Source organism: Lycium barbarum, chromosome 1 (assembly GCF_019175385.1).
Source record: "Lycium barbarum isolate Lr01 chromosome 1, ASM1917538v2, whole genome shotgun sequence".
NCBI lineage: Eukaryota > Viridiplantae > Streptophyta > Magnoliopsida > Solanales > Solanaceae > Lycium > Lycium barbarum.
The window spans coordinates 134,067,675-134,085,973 of NC_083337.1; the positions used below are offsets into that span (position 1 = coordinate 134,067,675).

At 39.9% G+C, this 18,299-nt stretch overlaps 1 protein-coding gene across 5 annotated transcripts; it reads right to left on the reverse strand.

Moving 5' to 3' along the window:
* Positions 1–523: 523 nt before the first annotated feature.
* Positions 524–18,027, reverse strand: LOC132638398 (uncharacterized). 5 transcript variants are annotated; one of them, XR_009581728.1, is made up of 9 exons: positions 17,218–18,027; positions 9,402–9,478; positions 9,034–9,217; positions 7,321–7,409; positions 7,064–7,228; positions 6,875–6,952; positions 6,074–6,339; positions 5,405–5,508; positions 1,056–1,073 (listed from the first exon to the last, which is right to left on the reverse strand). XR_009581728.1 is itself a non-coding variant. In XM_060355296.1 (8 exons), the coding sequence occupies exons 1-8, from the start codon at positions 17,705–17,707 to the stop codon at positions 968–970; spliced, it is 1,299 nt and encodes a 432-aa protein (XP_060211279.1). In that variant the 5' UTR covers positions 17,708–18,026; the 3' UTR covers positions 524–967. The 5 variants fall into 5 exon arrangements, 4 of the variants coding, with proteins under 4 accessions (XP_060211279.1, XP_060211287.1, XP_060211282.1 ...); XM_060355296.1 differs by lacking the exon at positions 6,074–6,339 and having other exon boundaries at positions 524–1,079; positions 17,218–18,026; XM_060355304.1 differs by lacking the exon at positions 6,074–6,339 and having other exon boundaries at positions 524–1,079; positions 9,034–9,202; positions 17,218–18,024.
* Positions 18,028–18,299: the final 272 nt, after the last annotated feature.

Sequence of the window (18,299 nt, forward strand, 5' to 3'; positions counted from 1 at the left end):
GATAAAAACAAACATGATGCTTTACAAAAGGAGGAATCAAGTAATCAAAGTTTGCCTATATGTTTATGAAGTTCTCTTGTACTCACAGTGGATCGATCAGGATTGGTGGCTACAAAGTTTGATGAGTTCTTGGTAAGCAAGCTAAGAGCGATAATGTTGTGAATCTGAAAATGTAACAGGCAAGTAGTAGTCTAATGGTGAGGGAGTCCTAAACTTCTTTCTCAACACGTAAAGCGCGTTTAAAGTGTGCTAGGATTCTGTTAAATTTTATTGAATGAGATCTATTCAGATCAATAAACGGTTTTAAGGAAATTTTTATATATGTAGTAGGTTGAGACTTAAATGACTGAAATTCAACCTCTTATTAAGGCAGACTTGTGAGTATCCGTCTATGTCAAGGACAAAAAAAGGGTATAATATTTAAAAGTGGAGAAAACTATATACAATCCCTAGGTTTCTGCATATCTTCACATAACATATTCTCACATTTTCCTTGATATTTGAGGGGTCAATCATGAAAGTAAAAAAGATAAAAATTGGTGTGATACTATAACAAAGTAAACCCGCCAATTAGACACAGTGATATACTGGCCCAACACCATCACTTCATTTCCATTAGCTGTTCAAATGACGAGGATCGATACAGGCCAGATAAACTTACAAAATTTTGATCGTTGTGGTTAAATTCTGTGAATTACATAACTTTACATGGACGTTCTTCTGTATAAACAAAAAGAAGCACAATATGTACTTATATTGTATCATGAAGTCCTCTCATCCCACTAAATCCTCAAAGAAGCTGCATCAGTGAAGGGTAGAGCCCCTTTTTACGCAACGTCCTCATGGTGATGTTATAACTCGGTAACTGACCAAGTTGAGGAGAATGCTATTAGCAGCTGAAGACATTCGCGCTGTTGTAATATCAACATTTTTTTGTGAGAACAATGACGGAGGTGTAACATCAATATTAGAATAACTGGAATAAAAGGCTAGTTGAACCATCTCCAAAAGATCTTAAATCAGCAGGTCTGACCAAGGCTCTACACAAAGGACAAGTTCTTTCTCTTTCAAACCTGAAACTTGGTAATTAGAGAACATTCACTGTCAGCACAAGTATAGACATAAGGCTTTTTAGCATTCAGAAATAAAGCAGAAAAGCAGATGATTAAGAAGATTATATTCTTTTCTTGAAAGGAAGTGGGAACACAACAGAGATTAAATAGTTCTCTCCTTTTCCTTTTGTGATTTTCCTTTTCGGCTTTAGTGTTTGCTAAGTTGATGGACTAGATTTGCCCAATGGCAACATCAATGGACCAAAATAAAATCAGGGCAAAGTTGATGGATCATTTTAGTAGGAAACACAACAAAGGAGAATGAGAAGATATTTTCTAAAAAAAATCTTTCACCACTATATTCTTAAAATTGATCTTGGAACAATACGAACAACTCCACTGAAGAAAAACTAACCACACTGACAGAGCAACCAACTTATAAGGAAAGAAGAAAATGCACGTAAATTACTCCATGATCAGCAATAAAAGCAGCGGCAACAAGCATATCTACTAATGGATCATTTATTTATTTTCTGTTCTTTTTCCTGAAGGGAAGTGTTTCCCAATGGACCATTTAAGTAGTAAGCAGGATTATTCGAAATTCTCACTCACTTCCCCCCTCAGAATCATATGTAAATATCACATATCAAACTTCTCTACTGTAATTTTTATTTCCAAGTAATAGCAAAAAAAAAAAAAAAAAATGATCTAGACATCCACCGATTATATGCTTTCCCTTTTCCCAACTTTCTCCCTGTTTCCCTTTTCCCAGCTACTACCAGCTCCACACATAGTAGGAGTAAAGTGGAGTATCTACTGAAACTGAATTTCAAAATTGAAAACGATAAGACATCTCAACCGCACCTTATTCCCTTCGATGACAAGGTGAGTTCATTTGTGATAATAATACTCTTCCACCAAATCAGGGACTAAGAAGCGAGTATAATTTTTTTTATCAGTACTCAGAAGTGACTCTATTAATTAGAGAAATACTTTCTTTGGAAGCAAATTACAGTTACTGAGAAGTTTTCAGGTGGGTACTGGTCATAGCAACTAGTTCAGAAAATTCCGAAGGGCTCTCGGATACAAAATTACAAATGCATCAATCCCAATTTCAGTAAGTCAAGTTCTCTCTGGACATTGCCCAATTAGTGACCTATAGCATTCATTAAATAATACAGTATTCCCTTGGTTTATCAGCTACTATGGCCTTCACTAGCAAGATGTGGCAGGATTGACACAAATGCTGATCACAGTTTACTGCACTTATGAGACTTTATTAGAAGCAAAATGCTATAAAGCACTTGGTAATGAGTGTTGACCACAAAGAAAAAACACATATAAATAACACATAAATTTTGTTCAAGTGTCTGGACACCTCATTAAAAAAGTTTAAACTATTAGAAACAAGACACTTTTACTTATTTATAGTACATTTTCTACACGCTCCTCACAGGTGGTATTAACTCTTTTTCTAGGGCGATTGGCACTGAAACTTAAACCCAGGACCTTTGCTTACCCTGGTACCAATCTCTTATCATTATTGTAAAGATCTATTAGAGATTGCAGATATGATAGCACCCAATATTATGCCTTAGATTAGGTAGATATCTCTATTACGCGTGATGATTTCGAGTATAAAAAGATCAAATTTTTTATTAAGACATTGGTCGCCATAGGGAGAAAGACACATGTGCCCTAGAGAGAAGAATCTACAATCACTGGGGAGATGAGCGTTTAGCTTCCCAAGAGAGAAAAATGCCTAAAAGGTCGTAGGAGACGGAGTGGTGCCAGAAAGGTCGCAGATTAAATTAGCAGTGCCTGATGAGTAACTGTAGAGATAAATAGCTCGGGTAGCTGGAGAGACGAGACGTGTCTGCTGCCTAAGAGAGGACTGGCTGTTGGAGAGAAGAGTCTAGCCAGTTGCTGCAGAGGAGAGTGATGCGTGAATGATAGGAACAACGCCTAAAGGGTTATTTGAAAGAGGAGCAGTGCCTAGAGGGTAACCGGATAAGAGCGACACCTGAACAATTGCCAGAGATAGGAGCAACTGCACAGCCTTCTCAAAGAGGAGCAACAAATGGACGGTTGTGTCAGAGAGTAGAGACATGGATCGCTGGAGAGAGAAGCTACATCGAACAACGGACGATAGAAGAGTGCGTCTAGATTTATACATGTCTATATTCACCTAATTTGAATAAGAAAATACAAAAGAATATTTTGTAGCATACATAGGATAATCTGTATTTAATTAGGAATATATTTACCTACCCTGTAAGGCATCAAAAGTTCATTGACCAGGAAAAAGCATATGACAAAGTACCGAGGGAGGTTCTATGGAGATGTCTGGAGGCAATAGGTATTCCTGTAGTGTCCATTAGAGTAATTAAGGACATGTATGATGGAGCCGAGACCCGGGTAAGGACAGTGGGAGGTGATTTGAAGCACTTTCCAGTTGTGATGGGTTTGCACCAGGGATTCGCTCTTAGCCCGTTTCTTTTTGCCTTAGTGATGAACGTACTGACGAGTCGCATTCAATGGGAGCTGTCATGGTGTATGTTATTTGCAGATGATATAGTACTTATTGACGAGACGCGAAGCTGGAGGTTTGGAGACAGACCCTAAAGTCTAAAGGTTTCATGTTGAGCAGTACTAAGACAGAATACCTGGAGTGCAAGTTCAGTGACGTGACCCATGAAGCGGACGAGGACGTGAGGCTTGATACACAAATCATCCCTATAAAAGGAAGTTTCAAGTAACTAGGGTCAGTCATCCAAGGTAATGGGGAGATTGACGATGATGTCACACATCGTATTGGAGCAAGATGGATAAAGTGGAGGCTCGCATCTGGTGTTTTATGTCATAAGAATGTGTCGTTCAGACTTGAAGGTAAGTTCTACAGAGTGGTAGTTAGACCGACTATGTTGTATGAGGTAGAGTGTTGGCCTGTTAAGAAAGCTCATGACCAGAAGATGAAGGTAGCAGAGATGAGAAAGTTGAGATGGATGTGTGGGCATACCAGGAGAGACAAAATTAGGAATGAAAAGATTCAGACAAGGTAGGAGTGGCGCCGTGGTAGATGCGGGAAGGGAGGTTGAGATGGTTTGGTCATATGCAAAGGAGAGGCGTCAATGACCCAGTGAAGAGGTGTAAAATGGCGCGTCTTCAGCTTACCAAGGACATGACCCTTGATAGGAGGGTGTGGAGGGCGAGTATTAGAGTAGAGGGATGGGATAGTAGGTTGCCGTGGACATTTCTTTTCTGCACCAGGAGTATTAGTATCTTTTCTACGTTTGCCTATTTGCTTATTCTTATAGCTCTAGTACACCTGATTGTTTCCTTCACTTTGTTTATCTTATTATCTTGCTACTGTTACTACTTGTTATTACTGCCTCCTTTTTATATCTCCTTGAGCCAAGGGTCTATCGGAAACAACCTCTCTATCCTCCAAGGTAGGATAAGGTCTGCGTACGCTCTAGCCTCCCCAGACCACGCCTTGTGGGATTATACTGGGTATTATGTTGTTGTTGTTGTTGTTAGGCATAGAAAAGATTTACCTACCATATTTTAAGTAACTTCCGGCTCCTATGTAAGAAGTTCCTCTGGTACATTGTCTGTTACACATTTTCAACAAGAAGGGTTCTCTTTCTATTCTACACATAAGACACTCAAGTAACTTCCACTTACAACCAACCGGCTGCTTCTCTCCTCGACAATCAGTGGCGGCTGCTCTCTAGAACAAGAACCACTTCTCCAAGGTGATCAGTTTCGGTTCCTCTCTACGCCCGACCATTGCCGCTCCGTTTTCTGCCATTTAATCTATGCTAATAGTGTCTTGAAGATTTATAACACCATACTTATTTTGCTGACTGAGAATAGATCCATTTTCATGTGTGGGCAAGAAGCACGTTATTTTGTTGTGCAGTAACCAGCGACTTTTGCAAGAAAAATAGATCCACCACCGTCTAACTTTTGGTGATTCTGCACTATTCTAGCTTAGATTTGGCAGCACTTCTTTTGACATCAAAAATAAGCAATTTCAAGCTGGTTTTCCCACTTTAAGTGAGCCTGTTGAACGTTATGAGGATGTGTCTAGATTAAATCTAGACTAAGGAAAAGATTGTAGAATATTCTATGTGATACTTTAGGATATTTTGTATTTAATTAATAAAATATTTACTGACCTTATTAGGCATAGAGAACGATAGCCTACCAATAGTATGTGAATTAAAATGCCTATATAAGAAGCCCCTCTTGTACATTGTTAAACAAATTCAACGAGAAGTTTCCTCTTCTATTTTCACACATCAAATAGAGGAACCCATGCAACAAATTGCAGTAGAAACACTAACCATTCTGAGACACAGTCTTCACAAAAGATGTGTTTGCAACGCAATAAAATTGGTGTATCCATCTTCTCTTGGCAAATAGCACATAGATCACCAGCAGCATTTACCTGGTTGAAATATAAAAGACAGGATTACATGACAGTTGCGAAAGCTACACGGCAAAGGAAACATGTCTAGTCAAGTGATTCTCTTACTCGCCCAAAAATGAGCGATAATATGCTTACTGCTCATCCCACATAAGTAACTCTAAGAAAACAGGAGTTTATCTTTACAGTTTCTATGACAGAGTAGTAGCTGATAGAAAAAGGACCCGTGGGGATTTGCCTTCTGGGTCAAGCTCGTCGCACAGGGCTCGCCTAGTGCGGGTTACCTCTCCTGTGTGGTTTGCGAGCTATTGCACAGGAGCTGGGTTTACCTTGTGCGCACCCGAAGGGTAGCGGCTGCGGGTTCCCATGTCATCAAAAAAAAAAAAGAAAAAAAAAGAGACCCGTGAATCTAAGGATAAACCATAAGAGTGGATCTTTATGTCATTTATAGCTCCAAATCTAGGGTCACTTTAATCTTGCGTTAGCTATTTTATGTCATACAGATCTGTCTGTCAGTATAATAAACTAGGGATCGCTTTAGATTGCTGCTAGCTGAAATGAAGTGACTGCCACAAAACACCCTGACCTTTTTGTTATAACTGTGGTGTCTGGGATACCTGCTACCTCCGGCTAGCACAGATACCGAGTAACTCTATCCACCAAGGCTTGGAGAGGTGGAAAGAAATTACCAAGTGTTTTTGCCTCTGCTGGTATTTGAACATGAGGTCTCATGCTTCTCAACCCCACTTTGTTGACGACTAGGCCACACCCTTGGGTGCCATGAAACACCCTAAATTCTACTCAGAAACTTGTGCATTTGGTAGTTTCAATCATACTTTCCACCATATTGACCTAGAGACCAAACAAAGGGTACATTTCTATGAATGTTAATTGTCTTCACGTGAGATAAATTTATAAACTAGATGGTCCAGATCTTTGGTGTTCACTACATGTCTGCACAAACAAGCACAAACAACTGAACCAACAGTCATTTAGAGGTTGAACCAACACGACCAACTAGGTGAAAGATGGGTGAGTGGTATAAAGATTGGAAACAAAACAAAGAGCATAACAACAATGAGGTTATAGGACACAATTAATGTTGGTAAAACAACTCCTGAGCTTACCAAAAAGACAGAGTCAATCTGTACAGGAATAAAGTTGCTACAAGGAAGTGACCGTGAAATTTATGATCAGACCAAAGAAAAACAAAGAGATAATAATATCAGGACATTACCCTCTCGTTCTCCACTAAGAGGACAATGATTTTTTCTCCCACCTCATACAAGTATATGTTTTAATAGTAGTGCAGCGATTTGTCATATATGTAACTGTTTCTAACTGTAAAATAGAACAGAAACTTTGCAAGCCAATGACAAAATGATACCTGTTCAGGTGTGGCATGTGACCCATAATGGATTTCCTTAATCGACAATGCCTTCAAAGCAGTAAAGAATGATCGAACCTGCACACCAGAAGCTAATTGTGCTGTAGAGGGAAACCGTGCCAAGTAGTATAAAAAGATTGTGGGGTGTCGGGGGATGCAACACAGAAATTAGTTCAACAAAGATCATACCTTCTCAACAATTGAAGTAAGCTTAAATGTCAAGTACAATCCTGTTATCAGTGATGAAAAAAGACTTCCATACTCTTTGTTGAGAAAGAACCTATACCAGACAGGAGTGGGTAATAGTGCACGGTATAGGAGCAGCATATACTCCACCAGAGTCAGCAATTGGCCCTAACAGACCAATCAAATTCAGTGTTCAAGAAAAATATAGAGGCGATCAGTAAATCACCAGATATAACATCAGCCTCGTAGACTTAGTATACCTGTCTGCGGAAATTGTGGCCCCTGCCATTCTTGTAATACATAAGCAGCACCAACTTCAAAGCCATTGCTGCCTGCCGCACCATTGTATCTGGATACAAGAAAATTTCCGAGAAGGTGAGGACCGATATCCTTTCTATTAGAGGTCTAGTGTTAGGGGCATTGTACCCAAAATAGATGAAGATAAATACGTTGATTTATTAATAGAACCTTAAGTCCTTTTTCTAAGAATACGTCCATCTATACTGGTAGAAAATGTCAGAACAATATTAAGAGAAAATCACTCTCTACATGGCAAACATGTAAAGTGTAAAGGGAACCTGAAGTAGGGTTCAGCACAGGTAAAGTTTGTCACTGGCAACTTTTTGAACGGAAAAGGGTCAAATATACCCCTGTATTATCAGAAAAGGGTTAAATATTCCCCTCGTTATACTTTGGGTTCAAATATACCCCTTCTGTTATATTTTGGGTCCAAATATACCCCTCCTCCGTTAAGTTATCCAAAGTGGACATATTCTCACACATGGCACTAACATTTCCGTGAGGTGGACGCCACGTGGCATGCCACCTCACACCCTATGCCCATTTTACTTCCTTCCCCGCCTTCTTCTTCACTGAAACTAGAAACGGTGTAGTTACACCGATTCCACTATCCCATCATCAATAAACACCTTCAATGCACCATAATTCACTATAATTCAAGTCCCTTCACAAGACTCTATAGCATCACTCACTTCCTTAAACTTCAGCCTTATCATTTCTTCACATTCACCTCCCCCAACGAACTCACAAATTTCTTTTTTAATAGAAACTACACTCAACCCTCTAATTTCATCAGGCAAGACACTACCTTTCCCTTTCTGTACACAATCAGTGAAGCTATAAAATGGGTTGGGGTGGAAGAAGAAGATGAGTGAAGTAAAATGGGTATGGGATGTGAGGTGGCATGCCACGTGGCGTCCATGTCACCAAAATGTTAGTGCCACATGTGAGAAGATGTCCACTTTGGACAACTTAACGGAGGAGGGGTATATTTGGACCCAAAATATAACAGGAGGGGTATATTTGAACCCAAAGTATAGCGAGGGGTATATTTAACCCTTTTCTGAGAGTACAAGGGTATATTTGATCCTTTTCCGCTTTTTGAATCTCTTTATGATTTCATCAATAACTTTTTTGACAAGGTAAAGATAGTAAAGGCCAAATTCCTGGTAAAACTTTCATGAATATATTTCTTTCTTCTCCTTTTTGCATTCCGTCATTTCAAAGGGCCCGGCCCTAAGCTAAGGGTTTTTTTTTCTTTTTATTTATTCATTTATTTATCTAAGAGAGGTGGGGAAGGGGGCGTAGGAAGGAAATAGGTTCTCTATCACATGTTTGCAGTGAATTTCCTATCTCCCGAACTATCAAGTAGGAGAAATAGAGAAATGGCATATGAATTTAATTTGAGAGAACCTAGAACAATGATCAGAACCAGAAGAAATTTCTGAGTTGCCACTTCATAAAAGCACTCTGATTTAATATTTTGGTGCATGTATTCCTGTAATAACCAAAATATTGGCAATTTTTGTAAGGTAACGAGAATGCGTATAGCATAATAACTATGACGGGCTGCCTTCGATATGTCCGCCGCTGACACTAAAGATGAGTCAGCCGGTGACATAAAAAATTATATGCATAACAAAGAGTACCAAAAAGCATTTGAAAAACCATACCATTTACCAGGATGATGAAAATAGCATGCCAGAAAGGTGGGATAATCTTCAGAGGAACCATAAGTAATGGATAAAAAAGATCAACTTTGCGATTCCACCAGTAGATTCCAGTAACATGAAGCGTAAACACCAAAAAATAACCAAGAAGGACAGTAATCTTTCTCTCCCCCTGCAAATGTGGGTACTTCATTATGACCAGATTTTTTTTTAAAAAAAAGGTAACAGTTAGTCTATATATCCAAAAGTATACTACATCAAAATATGTAGTATTCTGAGTCATCTTTAATCTTTTTATCGAGCTTCAAGGAGGAAAAGTGCTGCAGAGCAAATAACGCTAAATAACATTTGAAAATGGAGCATAATGTCACCTTTAAAGCTGTCTGCTTTCGAAGAATGTCATTTGACCTGAACATGAAAGCCGTGATCCAAATTATGACAAAGAAACCTGCAAAACAAAAATTAGAAAATGAAATGAAGGATTTATTCAGCTGTAAAGAAAGTTCACATGATAAATATAAAGAATTTTAACAATTAAATAGGAATAGTAAGTGCCAATATTAAGAAAATGATCCCTGTCTAAATAGAACCAATTGACAGCCAGCTTCATTGATGCACTACTAGATCAATCTTTATCAGGCACTAAGTTTATTTACACTATCAGCAACTTTACTTCAGTAACATGCATCATAATGCACTAGTCTCAATGACATAGATGAAAAGACGTTGACTGTTTTATTACTTTTTCGCACTCATCTAATAAACTTAAGTAATAGTAAATAATCCACTTTAATCATAAACTCCTTCCCGTTTCTCTTAAAACTTCATCCAAGATTAATTGAAAGCTTATCTTCAGTACACATCACCTTGACGATTCCAGTAAATCATGCCAGATGGCAAAAACAGATAATGCCATCAAACAACCGAAGGGGAATGTTCATCAAAATATAATCATATAGCAGGAAAAGAACAGGTGAGTAGGCACGTCATAGAAAATAACATAATGCCTTTAACAACCATTTCAGAGATCCACAGTTTCCCAGATGCACCAGCTAAAAAGGTTCTATATTTTTTAGGAGTCTTTTAGTTGAGAATATGTTTTAGCCATGTTAGCGTGTTTACTTTAGGTCCTATGTTTTCTGGGATTCTCTTAGGCCTCATTTGTTTTAAGATTAAGACATCTGAACCTGAATGCACATCTGAATGACTAAAATGTTGTCTCTAGATCAGAAAATTGAATGATTAAGACTATTTGCTTTTAAACATCTGAATGTGCATAATGTTTTTATTTAAACATAATAAATATACAATTCAAATAAAAAATTAACTAAATATTAAAATTTAAATATAAATTTAATAGAATAAAAATATTATTTGACAAAAATATAAAACATTTATGTTTGCTAGTGATGGTGGAGATCTCTTATAGTGGTGGTGATGGTAATGGTTGGTGCTAGTGGCTAGTAATGTTGGCGGTGATAGTTGTGATTGTGGAGGTGGTTGGTGTTATAGTGACTGGTGCGATGATGGCGGTTGGTAGTAGCGGCGGTGGTTGTGATGGTGGAGTTGATTGATGTTAGTAATTGGCGGTGTTAGTGGTGGTGATGGTTGACGATGGTGTTGGTGGTAGTTGGCGATAGAGCTAGTTATGATGGTAGATGTGGTTTAGTAGTAATGATTGGCCACAATAGTGGTAGTGGCGGTGGTGGCTATTAATATAATTATAATGATGGAGGTAATAGGTGTCTTAGCGACGGACAGTAGTGGTTGTCAACGGTGGGGGTTTACAAGTGGTGGTTGTGATGGCAGATATGGTTGGTGGTCGGCGACGGTGGTGGTGGTTGACAGTGATGGCATAGGTTGTGGGGTGGGTGGAGAGTAGATGGGGTGGGTGGTAGGTGTGGGGTAAGGGTTGGGAGGGGGTGGTGGTTGTGATTACAAAGGTGGTTAGTGGTAGGGGGTGGGGTGTAGAGTGGGTAGGAGTGTGTGGGTGGTGGGATTGGAGGGGGTGGAGTGAGGTAGAGCTGGTGGTTGTGGACAAAGTGGTGGTAAAAATTATTCATACAAAAATATCTCTTAATGATATAAGACTTTGTTCAAGATCTTAACGATTAGGACCTATTCAGACCAAATAAGTGCTTAGATCTTAATGCAAGCAAATGCACTTAATGGCCTAAGGTATAAACCATTCAGATTCGGTCTAAGGTATAAACCATTCAGATTCGGACCTCCATTGAGTGCAAACAGATAAGGCCTTACACCTGTTAGAGATTCATATGCTGGTAGAAAACCTAGAGAACTCCTAGTACTTTTATTTTGTATAACGTTGGTATGCAACGAGCTTAATGGAAAGATAGGGACACTGAGAATTCTTATAGCCAACCCCAACTTGCTTGGGATTAAGTGATGTAATTGTTGTATCAGCTAAAATGACCGAGTTATGCAGCACTCCTTAAGCTTTCCATTTATAAGGTAGAAAGGGATCTCTAAGAATCTACAAACAGGTCAAAACATTTATCATGGAGCTGTTTATCATGTTCGAGACATTTTCCAAAATATTCTCAAAGTTCTATTTTCAAGTTTCTTTCACCTCACAGACTCTAAGATGCGAGAGCACCATCGATTCATAATAAGTAGGAGTGGTAATAACACAGAAAGTATTACCCTCATCATCAAAAAGCTCCTCCTCTCAAGAGTTATATCAAACATCACATAGGATTCCAGGTATATATCATGGTATTATCATTTTTTTTCTGTCTCCTGCAATCTACGCTCAATTAGTCACACTTGTCAATCCATAGAAAATCAAAGAAAACAATGATAGAACCTATATCTTGATTGAATCCTAGGTGATAGAATGACGGCTGCTACATTTGTCACAACACCACAACCTGACATGAGGACACCAACAGCTGACAAGTGAAGTTAGCAAGTTAAGCCTCAAACCTTAATGGGTGCTGGCCAAGGGACTCGATCTAAAGCAAATTGCAGATGCCAGCTAGTCCAGTCTTAGACGTATAAATTTTAATTGTTCACATGTTAATGTAAATATTATAACAAAGAACAGTCTGCGCATAGTAACTTATGCCAATTTGGCTTCACTCCATGTGTATAGTACCGTCGTAGTCAGCAGAGTGTAACAACAACATACCAAGTGGAATCCCACAATGTGGGGTCTGGAGAGGGTAAAGTGTACGCAGACCTTACCCCCACCTTAGAAGGTAGGGAGGCTATTTGTGAAAGACTCTCGGCTCAAAAAAAAACAAGGCAAAATAGTCAGATAAGGACAAGCATATCATAGCAATGCGAAAATGAAAAATAACAAGAGCGAAGAAGTCATGATAAAACAGCCTGGAAAGACAAGACCCAACACATATAAGCAGGAATCAAAGGGCAATAAACGATAGAGAAAAACTACGACTACTAGTGCGAAAGAAAAAGCGAGACTACCTACTAGCCTTCTATCCTAATCTGAGTCCTCCACAACCTCCTATCTAAGGCCATGTCCTCGGTAATCTGAAACTGCGCCATGTCTTGTCTAATAACTCTCCCCAATACTTCTTTGGCCTACCTCTATCTCTCCTAAAACCGTTAATAGCCAACCTCTCACACCTCCGCACTAGAACATCTGTGTCTCTTCTCTTCACATGCCCAAACCATCTCAGCCTCGCTTCCCGCATCTTGTCCTCCACCGATGCCACTCCCACCTTGTCCCAGATGTCTTCATTCCTAATCCTATCTCTCCTAGTGTGCCCACACATCCACCGCAGCATTCTCATTTCCGCGACTTTCATCTTTTGCACATGAGAGTTCTTGACTGGCCAACACTCTGCCCCGTAAAACAAAGTCGGTCTAACCACCACTTTGTTGAACTTGCCCTTAAGTTTTGGTGGCACTTTCTTGTCACACAGCATTCCGGAGGCGAGCCTCCATTTCATCCATCCTACACCAATCCAATGTGTGACATCATCGTCGATATCCCTATTTTCTTGTAGAATAGACCTAAGATACTTGAAACTTCCTTTCTTTTAGATGACTTGGGTACCAAGCCTCACTTCCACGTCAGCATCATGAGGTACGTCACTAAACCTGCACTCCAAGTACTCTGTCTTGATTCTACTCAACTTGAATCCTTTAGACTCTAACGTCTGTCTCCAACCCTCTAGCTTAGCGTTAACTCCACTACGAGTCTCGTCAATCAAGACTATGTCATCCGCGAACAACACACCATGGCACCTCACCTTGAATTTATCGCATCGATCCATCGCAAACCTATCAGAACTGAAAGGTGCTCCGAGTCTCCTCCTACAATCCTTACCCTAATCTTGGCTCCATCATACATGTCCTTGATCGCTCTAATGTACGCCACAGGTACACTTTTAGCCTCCAAGCATCTCCATAGAACCTCTCTTGGCACTTTGTCGTAAGCCTTTTCTAGGTGGATGAATATCATGTGCAAGTCCCTCTTCCACTCCCTATATTGCTCCACCAATCTCCTAACAATATGAATGGCTTCAGTAGTAGAGCGCCCCAGCATGAATCTGAACTGGTTCTCTAAAATAGACACGCCTCTCGTCACCCTCATCTCTACCACCCTTTCCCACACTTTCATAGTGTGGCTTAGCAGCTTGATACCTCTATAGTTGTTGCATATTTGAATGTCGCCCTTGTTCTTGTACAAAGGAATCATTGTACTCCATCTCCATTCTTCGGGCATCTTAGCCGTCTTAAAAATGACATTAAACAACCCAGTCAGCCACTCCAAGCCTGCCCTGCCTGCACTCTTTCAAAATCCCCTAGGAATCTCGTCAGGTCCGATCGTTCTTCCCCTGCGCATCCTACAAACAGCACCCTTAACCTCATTAACCCTTATACTCCTACAATATCCAAAATCGTGACATCTCTCAGAGTACTCCAAATCTCCCAACACAATGTCTATGTCCCCTTCTTCGTTCAAGAGTTTAAGGAAGTATGACTGCCATCTCCGTCTAATGAGAGCTTCCTCTACCAACATTTTGCCATCCTCGTCTTTGATGCACTTCACTTGATCTAGGTCTCGTGCCTTCCTCTCTCTCGCCTTGGCAAGCCTGAACAACTTCTTATCCCCGCCTCTATCCTCTAGTTCTGATAAAGGCGTTCAAAAGCTGCCGTTTTTGCTGCCGAAACTACCAACTTCGCCTCCTTTCTCGCCATCTTATACTTTTCCCTATTCGTCTGCTTCTCTTCATCATCCTTGTTGTCTACCAACTTCGCATACACCTGCTTCTTTGCTTCCACCTTACCTTAGACTTCCTCATTCCACCACCAATCCCCTCGGTGCCCACCACGGCGACCTCTTGAGACCCCCAGAACCTCTCTAGCTGCTTCTCTAATGCAACTGGCCGTCGTATCCCACATACTGCTCACATCTCCCCTCCTCTCCTAGGCCCCCAAAGCCATCAACTTCTCCCCTATCTCTTGGGTACTAGACAGAGTCAAACTTCCCACCTAATCCTCGGCCAGTCATCCATGACCCTCCTCTTCTTCTTCCTCTTTATCTCCAAACCCATCACCAATAGTTTATGTTGGGTCGTAAGATTCTCACTCGGAATGACGTTGCAGTCTTTACAGAGACCTTTATCATCTTTTCTAAGGAGCAAAAAGTCTATCTGCGCGTAGACACTGAGCTACCGAGCTACGAAAGATTATCAAGTGCTCCTCCTTCTTCAAGGAACTCAAGTTGGCTACCACCAAACCAAAAGCCTTTTGCGAAATCTAGAAGTGAGACTCCCCCTCTGTTCCTGTCTCCAAAGCATAACCCCTCGAAACGGACCCAATGTGTCCATTGAAATCTCCTCCTACGAATAACTTCTCAGTAGGCGGTATAGCTCCCACCACTTCATCCAAATCCTCCTAAAAACGCCTCTTTTCCTCCTCGTCCAAGCTCACTTGCGGCGCGTAATCACTAATAATGTTCAAGGGGAACCCTCCAACAACCAACTTAATTGCCATCATCCTGCACCGCCTGATCCCTTAGCTCACTCTATCAACTAAGATGCCTACCCCATTCCTATCCATCGACCTACCCGAGAACCAAAGCTTATACCCGTCCACATCCTTAGCTTTAGATCCTACCCATTTAGTCCCTTGGACGCAAGCAATATTAATCCTTTTCTTCTTAAGAATCTTAACTAGCTCTATGGATTTTCCCGTTAAAGTCCCAATGTTCCAAGACCCTACTCTCAACCTAGAAGCTCCCTTAATGCCCTTAGCCCCCCCACCCCTAGCCCCCATCCCCGACCGAGAACATGACCCTAGTCTACCATCCCTCACTAAAGCCACTAAAGCAAATAGACACTAGTCAAAGGTTTATCCAAAACAAATAAGGATCAATACTAAAGCACCAGTTAGAGCTAAAGGCAAGAAAGTGAAACAAATATTCACTAAAGTAGAGCAAGCAAAATTTATAAGGCTAAAAGACAGAATGGATATGGGCTACCGGAGGTACCAACTCCAGGTAAAAAGGACATGTTCCCATTAGTCAGCAGAGTGTAAAGGTACATAGTGCCCTCTAAGTCTCTGACTGCATGTCAAGCAAATCTATCACCAAAAATATTTTAAGTGAAACCTACTTACTCCATGGGGGTTTAGTTTCCATTAAAGAGTGCTTGTTCATTCCCACATATTCTCTAAAATGTGGAGAAGTCAAAGACCAACATCTCTCGTAAAAAGTGAAAAAAATTGCATTACCCTATTGCCTATAGCAACCACTATATCGTATATAGAGGTATACCTTCTCACTTCACTGGCCAATATCAAGAGCCAAACAATAGCATCCTAAATTCACCAAACATTATGTAACAAATGGTACCATGAGCTTCCAGTGTAGTATGTTTATAGAGTTTCCATAACCTATAGTTTTTCCGAATAACTAAAAATCCCTGTGAGTTTCCATCAGTTATAGCTTACTCCCAAATATTTCTTTGCGTCCTCGTACAGTTTATTAGGACAATGAGGTCATTTCCACATGACTTGGTTTCTCTTTGCAGCGTACAAATGCCTTTGCTTGTACTCATTGGGAAGTTGTGAATGATGTCAGGAATGCTCCATTCCTTTTTAATTTTCTTTTCATTCTTCTATTGAGTTCAATTATCATTTGATCTTTTATTCCACAATTCACACCCTTATTCATTTTGAGTCTTGTTCGTTAGCATTTGCTACATATTTAACTAGCTTAGCTCATTACTGCTAATCACGTCCTTTCACAATAGTCGCTATCAGTTCTAGTTAGTAAAATATCAACTTCAACTCTTTAACCACTATAAAACAACAATATACCCAATGTAATCCTACCAGCGGGGTGTGGAGAGGATAGGATGTATGCAGACCTTACCGCTACCTTTGTGGGGTAGAGAGGTTGTTTCCGATAGGGCTCAAAAGAAGTGTAATCAAAGCAGGATAAAAAGGAAAATAACGACAACAAAATATCAAGATAAACAAAGCAAATGAAGTAACAGGTAGTCGTAAAAAATAAAGAATAAGATACTATGCGAATACTAAATAAGAAGAAGATGAGAACAGAAGACTAGCCCCTGCCTCTCCCACGTAAAAGTACTATAACACTAGGCTACCTATTACCTTTCTACCCTAATCCTCAACCTCCATATCTTCCTATACAGGGTCATGTCCTTAGTAAGCTGAAGTTGTGCCATAACATGTCTAATCATCTCCGTCAGTTCTTCTTTGGCCTACCTCTACCTCTACCTCTCCTAAAACCTGCTAATGATACCAAGTTTGTCACGCCCCAACCAGGGGAGGCGCAAACGGCACCCGGTGCCTTACCTAAACGAGCACCCGCGTATACATATGTTCCTGCTAGTGCTACACAGAAAGCAACGGAGGCCGACAAGGCCAACACAATATAACTCTGAAGTAAAAGTGGTATGACACTTGATAGCTACGCACATCCAAAAGATATATACATATATCCATGGGCCGACGAGGCCATCATATAGATCAAGTCAACAAAATAAGGCCACAACACCAACTATATACAGGACATGAGTCTACAAGCCTTTAGGAGTGCAACATGTATATATACTATACTATTCGGAAGCCAAACTCTCACACCTCTTTACTGGTGCCTCCACGCACCACTACGAAGTAATAAAAGTCCAAAATTTAAAAGAAGAAGAAAAGGGGCATTACCTTGCAAGTGTTGGCGGATGAAAACAACCAAGAGAAGCAAAGTAAAAGGAAGAAACTGCTCAATCCACCTTGCAACTTGCTGTATATCATACCTTTGATTTGAAGAAGAATCCCCCCTATTATTAGAATCCACTCCTACTGTAGACCCCTCCACACTGGAACCCCTCTCCTCCCTTTCCCCACCATCATCCATCACCAACCCATCATCATCCTCACTAACACTAATTGAAACTTCCCCATTATTACTACTACCATTAACACCAACATTACTACTATTACCACTAGAAACTGATTCAGAAGAGTTGAGCAAATCTGTTTCCGGGTTATCGGGTCGGGCACGGAGAAAACCGGAGTATTCAAGAAAAGTAGAAAGTGGGTATCGAAGTGGAGTTAGATTAAATCCAAAGATTCTTGAATTTGAAGCAGTAGTAGTTGTTGGAGATGATGAATTTGGGATTGTGTCAAAATCTGAAACGCTTGAAGTCTCCATCAATAGAGAAAAAAAAAAAAAACAACAATAATAACAGTACACTGTTGTTGTAAAGAAAGAAAGAAATATATATTTATAGGGTTGTGTTTTGTTTTGGTGAAGTATTGCTTGGAGAATGCAAATCTCTGACACACAAAGAATCCCAATGAAAAGTAGTAGGAAGGAGGAATATGGAGAAGAAGAAAAGTCAGATGAGGCAGAAAGCTAACTTGAAGTCAAAGAAAGAAATGTCTGAGCAAAATGGGGACGAAGAAAAAAAGTTACACACAAATGACTCTACTCTTTCGTTTTTTCTTTTTCATAAATTGATACACCTAGAATTTGTGGATTTCAGTAATACTTATAAGATTTGGTCCATTAATTCAGAAAATAAAAACTAGTATCAATTATATGAAGTAAAATAATTTTTTCAAAGAAGTAGGATCTCTAAACGGAGAAATGGTTAATCCAATAGTAATTTATTTTGCCAAAAGAAGGAAAAAAGAGTTTATCTAGTTACGATTAACCTTTTGGCTTGAAAACTTAATAAATAGTAATACTCCTCACGTCGGCCTTAGGATTTTGGCTTACAGTAAAAATTTACCCCATTTAT